Source organism: Parus major, chromosome 13 (genome assembly GCF_001522545.3).
Source record: "Parus major isolate Abel chromosome 13, Parus_major1.1, whole genome shotgun sequence".
Classification (NCBI taxonomy): domain Eukaryota; kingdom Metazoa; phylum Chordata; class Aves; order Passeriformes; family Paridae; genus Parus; species Parus major.
Window position 1 is genome coordinate 385411 of NC_031782.1, and position 8753 is coordinate 394163.

Genomic DNA, 8753 nt, shown 5'->3' on the forward strand with positions numbered 1-8753 from the left:
TAGGAACCTCTTGGTTTATCAGCTGAGCCCCCAGAACTGAATTCAGGCTGCAGTGCTATAGGAAGATCTCAGTTTAGCAGCTGAGCCCCCAGAACTGAATTCAGGCTGCAGTGCTACAGGAAGATCTTGGTTTAGCAGCTGAGAATTCAGGCTGCAGTGCTATAGGAACACCTCGGTTTAGCAGCTGAGAATTCAGGCTGCAGTGCTATAGGAACACCTCGGTTTAGCAGTGGAGCCCCCAGAAGTCTCTGTGCCCCGTGTGGAGCAGCACACTGCTGGGGAAGGAGCAGGACTCACGCGGGACGGGCAGCACGACGGGCGGCGGGGGCTGCGGGTGCGGCTGCGGCAGCGGCAGCCTCAGCCCGCGCACCGGCCCCGGCAGCGGCGGCAGCAGCAGCCCCGGCGGTGGTGGCAGCCCCGGCGGCGGCGGCGGGAACGGGATCATGCTCGGCAAGGAAACTTCGTCTACTACTAAAGGATCGTTCCCGTGATCAAACTGACAGAGGTCACCAAGGACACAATAGCCTCGCTCTGCAAAACAGAACATTTCGCCTCGTGTTACAAAACAAACGCCGTGTTTCAGTTGAGTTCTCAGAGATTTAGGGCATTTCAGGTTTTCGTGGCACTTCTTGTCAAGAAAACATGCATCTGCTGGTATCTTACTATATTGTAATGTAAAGTTTCACAAAACAATTAGAATTAGATCAATCTTTCATAAAAGCATATAAACTCGCATTCATCATAAAAGCTGTGGGATCATAAAATAGTGAGAAGTAGTGTGGTTTATTTTAAACACACACACAGATCTGCACCAGGACTGCCAGTGGTTGAGGTGTTTGTCTAGCACATAGGGAACTGTGAAAAAACTCCATATGTCTTATCCAGCAATTGCCACAGCATACACAAACTGCCTCCAGTAAGACTAGTCATTTCTCCAATACAATGAAGGCCATCTCTGCATCTGTTACACACAAGGTGTACAGCACATGCCACTGTGGTGTTACCTGCTGCTCACATTCAGTGAGCATCTAAACAAATAAAGTCACAGAAACATGGAAATTGGGGATGAAACTGAAAACAAAGGAACAGTTACCATCATAGTCTTGACATCTCCTTTTAGGAGGAGGGTTTCTGCCAAATGAACTGGGATTGCTGTGATTGTTGAAGTAATTTGACCAGCTCTCTGTGGTGCTTTCAAGGTGGTGCGCAGGTGCAACTACAGTTACAGCACTGGGAATAGCTTGTGCAGAGGAATACTGTTCAGAGGATTTACTGGGAGATGCGGACACCGGATTATATGAGCCTTCAACATCATTTTTTTCACTCTTGTATTTTGATCTCTCTCTCTCTCGGTGCTCTGTTTAAAGAAAATAAAGCTGAGTAAAGCCTTCATGTTTTTCTCGGTACATCAGAACCACGAGCAAGAGATAATAACACATTCCCTGGAATACTCAGCGTTCTGCACACTGAACTGTTCTTGAAGGAGCTCAGTCTTACCAGTGGAATAATAACTAAATACAATGTAAACAGAAGTTTAACTTCAGAAATACCAAAGTTTCCTCCGCAAAAAGCACACTCATTCCTCTACTTCTTATATGATTCTAGTTCACAGCTCTCTTTTAAAGGAGAAAGAAGGGCAAAAGCCTGAAACAACAAACCTACCTCTGCCCTTAACTAACGCGGTCTCAAGGTGCGTAGAATGCTGTAATCTGTGCCACTTACTTTTCCGACAGACCTGAACTAGCCCTAAAAGAACAATCATATGGTAACCACCTGCAACTGCAAAGAAGCCTTCTCTAAAACATACACAGTAACAAAATGAAAGAGGGAAACACTGCTTTGCAAAAAGTTCAGTCCTTAAGAAGAACACAGAATAAAATCAACAGCTTTGTCAGAAAACACAGCACAAAAATATGACCTACTGATATCCACAGGAATACACCTGTGGATAAATTAAGAGGTTAGTGAAGAAGAAAACAAACCCCTTTTAACTGTTCTACTCTGAAGAACAGCATCTTAATTAACAATTTCAAGAACACAAAGCTATTTGTGTTCTTGACGAAAAGAATTTGCTCCAGCTTCTCAAGGGCATCTTCTGCCTGCTAGACCATTCAGAATGCAGAAGTGACACCTGTCACTGCAATAGGACGTTGTCATGGAGCAGCACCGTGGGTACTCACCGCTCCTGCTGCCATCCCGGTCCTTGCTGCGGCCCCTGCTGCGGCTGCGGCTCCGACTCAACCCTCTGCTTTTGCTCCGGCTTTTACTCCTGCCCCGGCGCCAGCCAGACTTCTCCCTGTACAAGTCACTCCTATCATAGTACCTGTCATAGTCCCGCCACTTCCCATCATCACGCTTTTTCTCCCTGCTTCTAGGAAAGACAAACGCAGACCACGTCAGTGGAAAGAGAAACAAAATTAAAGAAGAAGCTTGCAACATGGAAAGATACTGTTCATCCCATCCACTTAGGCAGTGAAACACTCCAGCCAGAATTTCAAAAATTGCACAGAGAAGTATAGAATCTTAAAGCTGATTCATTGGTCTGTAGAAAGCAGGAATTGGCAAGGTGAGAGTTATGATGCCCAAACCAGAAAAGGCTTTACAAGTGATGCTGAGATGGTGTGAACAACTTCCCCCAGACCCTAGAGCCCCCCAACAATTCTTCATTTATATACCAAGGGAAACACAGAACTGATGACATTCCTAGGAATTGTAATTCCTAGGAATTGCAACTGGCCATCTTCTCGTGGAGACTTCACATGCATGTGATCAGCATACACACAATGTATCACAGTCAAAGGAAGGAGAAAATCCCTATTTGTTACAAAAATCATTACCTACAAGGTAAAAAAACACAGTCCAAGATTGACAGCAAATACAGAAAAATTTCCTAATATTGTGGTTCAAAGCTAACCTTTGCTCACTGGAATCTGCACGGCTCCTCTGGGGACTGGAATATTTCTTCTTCCTGCTCTCCCGCTCTTCTTCAACAGACTCTTGAAAATTCTGCTTAACACACAACTACCAAACAAGGACGAGTATCACTTTTTTTAATGAAGAAAATTACATCAAAACGTAGTTCAAGCTGCAGACAGCATCCCAAAGAAAACAATACTCAAGTATTACTTGCCCAGAGTACCAAAGCACTACAAGCAATCAAGTACTAGACTGAAGCAAGCACCGTTGAAGAGTTTTGGTTTCAAAACTTTATCTTTTTATCTGCAGAAGAGATGCCCCTAAAAAAAACCACTTTGATGTTTTGCTTCTAAACAGGATTCATGAAAGACAAGATCTCTCTCCAGTCTACTGCCTTGTTTAGCAAAAGCAATTCTACAAGTGAGGTACTTCCTGAACTTTAAGCACACTCTGGAGCTACCTCTCCAGGTAGGGATGTCACTAGCTGCCATTTCAAACAACTGCTTCAAGGCAAAAACCTGCTCCCACTGTGGAACTGGTCACTTTTCTTGCTGGCCTCCACCACAGCAGGTTCAGAATTCTGTCAGCTGTACCACTGCTGCAAACCACTGACCCATTTTGCACTTCTGCTGCCACTTCACACTGCTTACAACTTACTGTAAATTTCGGTGGAAAAAGTTTACATGCGGTAATCTTTAAAAGACTTTTTTTTTTCCAATTGAAATGAAAAGGAAGGCTTCCTGCATCCTTGTAAAACAGGGCTATCTGGGGAGAACCGGCAGAAATACTCAAGACTCGGCTTGCCTGGGCTCTGGAGAGCTCCAGCTGCAGTCCTGCTCCCAGCACAAGGTGTATCACATGCTGCCTGGGGAGCCCCCCAGTCCTGACCTCACTGTCACTCCATGTGTGGTTTATTTCGTGTCCTCCCTGTGTAGGAATCACACTGAGCTTCACCACACATCGTGAAGGCCTTGCTGATGTCAAAATAACTCATTCATGTCCTGAATTCTGTAACATTGTCCTATAAAGCTGTCCTAGATATCTCCTTTTGCCTATTGCCACTTCCCTCCTGCCCCCAAAACTCCCTCTTTGTCCCCACCAGAGCACTGCTCAAGTCAGCTGAAGGTAGTTCTACAGGACCTTCTATAAACTATGACTACTCTGAGAACAGAGGGGAAAGCTCTTACACTGAAAGTCTTCTTCAAATTATGAACTGCCATAAGCAAAGCTACTTGATAAACTGTCATAACTCCACCACATCCCATCCTCAGGTAAAAAAGGACATCAGAAAAGAGGAAAAAAAGTAAATACAACTGTAATTTAAATCAGTTGATGAACGACATCTGGGTAAATAAGGACCTGCATTTGTTTGGGCTGACCTGGGTTTGGCTGAGTGAATTTCCACAAGTATTTGTTACCTTCTCTAAAAAATTTGATTGCTTTCAATTTTGCCTTGAACTTAAAAACAAGAACTTAAAAACAAGGTATAAGAGAAAACTGTTGGCAAATTGACTCTACCTGACTTTCCAAAGTAATTATTCCAATACATGGGCTGACATATTTCAATGATTTTAAGCATCACAGAAAACATTTTAAGTAATTTTCATTCCTCATAAAATATACAAAAAAAAAAATGATATGTTTTGTAACGCTTTCACTGCTTCTTCCTCTCAAACCCTTCCAAGTAATTATCCACTGGTATTGCCAGAGCTGGGAATAGGATTTGAGTGCTTGACTGAAGGCAGACTCTGCAAAGGGATGTAAAATGCTCTTGTCTGAACAGTCACTTTCTATGGTTCATTGGACACAGAGATCATTAGTCACAATAGAGTATATTTTTTCTGACACATTTTGCCTCACAAATGCAAGAGAGCTAATTTGAAAACAAGAGACAGGCAGAATAAATAACATTACCTCCTCCTTGACTTCTTCTTTCTCTTGCCCTGCAGGCTTTGCCTCTGCCTTTGTGGGCTCAGCAGAAGGAAGGTAACTCTTGGTGTACAAACTTTCAAAAAGTTTATCTACAAACCCTGAAGTTTCTGGGGATACAGAACACAAGAAAATACTGTTACATATGCACCTAAATCAGTACATGCTTACATTTACCAGAGAAGACTCTGAGAACAGCCAGGTGAACTGCTTGCAGCAGCAGCACCTCAGATTAATGAGCATTAGCTTCACTGAAGGAGCTGGAATTACATTTGTGGCACTTGAGGCTGTTCATTTAGAGAAAGAAATTCCTCAGGTGTATCACAGACAGCAACAGACTTCTCCTGTTCTAAGGGGCAAGCATGACTGGCCACAGGAACAAGGCCCCAGCTATCCACAAGTTCCATCAGCTACACTCAGCAGCCTCTTTAGGGTAGTTTTTATGACAGTAAATAATGCTCAACACCCTCATCAGCAGTTCAACATCACAAGAAATGCACAATAACCTTCCCAGTGAGTGTCAGACTTTCAGGTGTTTAAACCCTTGACTATGAAGCAAATTGCCACATGTGAAGCTTCCCAGCAATCTGAAGGATTAACATGGGCCAGGTTTTCAAAAGTTACCAAACACCTGCCAGAGAAACTTCTGGCAACACAATTGACACTTTAAATTAAACTGCTTTTGTTTAATAACATTTCCTCCCACCCACCGTGAAAAGTCCAAGTTACACGACTTCATCTTATGATTATTATTGTTTTAACCACAAGATATTTATTCCTTCAAACTCTGCAGGAAATATTCACGACTGCCATGAAGAATTTTGAAGGCAGTAACGAACGGTGCATCACCCTCCCTCCTCCCACCAAGAGCAGAAGCTCCCAGACAGTCCTGGCCAGCACACCTTTCTGCAGGAACACATCCAGCTGGTCAGCACAGAAAGCCTTCAGCTCCTTCTCGGGCTTGTCTTTCTTGACTAACGCCACGACATAGTTGGCCAAGGCTGAGGGGTCCGCATCACATCTAGTGAGAGAGAGAACTGTGCTTGGCTGCTGCAGGAGGCTGACCCCAGGGGCACAGTCACTGGAGAGCCCCCCAGAGCTCCTGCAACACCCCTGGGCTGCCAGGCTCACCCCCAGCAGCAGCACAGCTGCACTGGGGCCACGGAGACAGAAAAGAGCTTTTTTGCAACCACAGCCCAGTATTTTAGTTGCCTTGTGGACCCCTCAACTGCACCTGACAAAGGTGGCTCTTCCCTGCTGAGGGAAACCCACCTTTCTTTTGCCCAGACAGACCCCACTGCTGCTGAACCTCCTCTGGGCCCAGCAAGCACACCTCCAGTGGCCCTACACACACAGCAGAGCACAGGCCAGGGAAGGCACTGCACGAGGACTGAGGAGGATTAAACCGTGTTTAAATATTAAAACATTATTATAAAGGAGTTCAGAAAATGTCACAGAGGTCCATTTTCAATACACACACAGACACATTCTGCACAGCTTCAGTGACTGTCCCGATGTGCTGGGGTTTCCTCCTTAAGGATACCTCCATGCCATATTTTACAGGAACCTCCTAACACTGGCAGAACAATTAAAGGGGAGCAATTACTGACCCAGGTTCTCTCCTCACATTCCCTCACCTGTGTCTCGCTCCACAAAGACCAAAGACAGCACCTTTGTGTGGTGATACTTCACCACTAATCTTTAAAGTGGATATTGCTTTAGATTCCAATATTCACTAGGAACACCCCAGGTATGAAACAGAGTAACAGTGTGATTTCAGGACAGCTCCTTGTTTGGCCTCTCAGAGGGTGCAAGTGCCAGATATGAGATGGAGGCAGAAGCCTAAAATACTCAGATTTTTTTTTTTTTTTAATTAACATTTAAAGAGAGAATTGTGTATTTTCTGAGAACAGTAACTCTGGAAATAGAAAGAAAAAAAAATTGAAGTATATAGACCTCAAAATAATCCCTCTCAAGTAATAAAAAGATCCACAAAACAAGCAAAAAGCAAAAAGCCAAGCAGAGGGCAACTGGTGACAGAAATAAAAATCCTCAATGAGCAGCAATCAAGCAGCTCTGCTCTCATATAGCCTCCAACAACATCCAACCTCCCGTGAAAGCCAGGGTAAATGGAGCAATTAAGAACAAAGAAACCACAAATTAACAGATTTTACAATTCTTACACACACAGAGAAATAACCTGTATGTGATGCATTCACTGTGTGTGATGTGCTGGGGCCCTCACCCGCTGACTATAAATCTTCACTTTCAGGTAGAGGAGATGATCCCTCACTTCATAACCATTACCTTTCCTTTCTCCGTATGTCAGTCCCTCCCAAGCACCCCATCCCATCCCACTATGCACTAGAGGAGCACACAAGGTGAGTGCACTGCCCCAGGTAAGGCAGGCTGTATTGTCACTCCAGTGCCACTACAGAGTCCCTGACTGTCAGGGCCCACTGGCCAATTCCCTGACTCTCTGCATCACATCCCAGAGCGCAGCTCAAATGCCCAAGGAACGAGTGGAGCTGGCAGAGAAGGTGCAGGAGCAGGAGTCATGCTCCAGTCTGGAGACTTTCGGTGGGGTTTGACCAAAAACTAGAGAAACCTGTGACTGTAACAAGGGAAAAAGAAAGTTGTAAAGAACTTTCAAGAGCCTACTACTTAATGATGGCAACTGAGCAGACCTAAGGCCTCTTTAAAACTCTTCCCCCAGGCCTCGGCTGTGCTTCATGGGAGACCTAAGCCTGGCTGGGCACTGATAAGCAGCTTCCCCTGGTGAGACCCACCGACCCCATGCTGTGCCTCCACCACCAGCATCAGCTGTGTTCAGGCACCAGCCCCCTTTGCAGCCAGGCTGAGTTATTAGAAGCCATGAAATGCGTGACATTTATGGATCCACGCTGGCTCCATCCCAGTCCCAGTCCCACTGTATGCAGCAGCAGAATAGAAATGCAGAGTTCCCACAATTTCAATGTTATTCCTGGCTTTGTCAGCTCCTGCAGCAGCCCCTGGCTCTGCTTCCAGATTACCGAGCTGGGACTGGACAGCATATCCAGGGCAGCAGTTGGGAGCACACAGAATCACAGATGTTGGAAAAGAGCTCCCAGACCACCCAATCCAATCTGTGCCTGATTCCCATCCTGTCCCCAGCCCAGAGCCCTGAGTGTCACCTCCAGCCCTTCCTGGGACACCTCCAGGGATGGGATCCAACCCTCCCTGGGCAGTTCCAGTGCCTGAGCTCCCTTTCCATGGGGAAATTCCTGCTGCTGTCCACCCTGAGCCTCCCCTGGCCCAGCCTGAGGCCGTTCCCTCTCCTCCTGTCCCTGTTCCCTGGCAGCAGAGCCCGACCCCCCCGGCTGTCCCCTCCTGCCAGGGACTTGTGCAGGGCCAGAAATTCCCCCTGAGCCTCTTTTTCTCCAGCCTGAGCCCCTTCCCAGCTGCTCCTCATCAGACTTGTGCTCCAAACCCCTCCCCAGCTCCGCTGCACGTTGTAGGACGAAAGGCCCCGGCACCTCCCCGGGCCCGGGCTGTCCCGCACTCCGGGCGCGCCGGGCCCGGGCCGGGGGCAGGGCCGTAACGCCTCGGCCGAGCCCGGTCCGCGGGAAGCGCTGTCCGCCCGGCCCGCCCGCCCGCACTCACATGGGCTCCAGCAGCTTGGCCAGCCAGGACTTGAGCGCGTCTACGCTCTCGATGATCATGGTGGCCCCGCGCCGCCCGCTCACGGCTACACCGCCGCCATCGCCGCGACCTGCCCGGCACCGCCCGCAGCGCAGCCTGCTGGGCACGGCCGGGGCGGGGCCGCGCCGCCAGCACCAATCAGAGAGTGTCCCTCCGCTGTGCCAGCCAATGGCAGCCAGCCGGAGCCGAGCCGAGGGGCAGGGAGAACCAGCAAGTTCGGTAGAGCG

The 8753-nt window shown here is 47.4% G+C and overlaps 1 protein-coding gene across 4 annotated transcripts in view; it reads right to left on the reverse strand.

The window, feature by feature from the left end:
• RBM27 (RNA binding motif protein 27) overlaps nt 1-8621 on the reverse strand; it is a 20539-nt gene extending 11918 nt beyond the window's left edge. For 2 of the 4 annotated variants that reach the window (XM_015642178.3, XM_015642174.3), the window contains exons 1-8: nt 8488-8621; nt 5748-5866; nt 4831-4955; nt 2915-3021; nt 2181-2371; nt 1663-1746; nt 1094-1357; nt 298-531 (exon numbers count right to left, since the gene is read on the reverse strand). In XM_015642178.3, the coding sequence (XP_015497664.1) occupies nt 298-531; nt 1094-1357; nt 1663-1746; nt 2181-2371; nt 2915-3021; nt 4831-4955; nt 5748-5866; nt 8488-8546 (1183 nt within the window). In that variant the 5' untranslated portion in view covers nt 8547-8621. The remainder of the gene's footprint in view (nt 1-297; nt 532-1093; nt 1358-1662; nt 1747-2180; nt 2372-2914; nt 3022-4830; nt 4956-5747; nt 5867-8487) is intronic. The other 2 variants (XM_015642176.3, XM_015642177.3) reach the window with 2 other exon arrangements.
• Between the last annotated feature and the right edge of the window lie 132 nt (nt 8622-8753).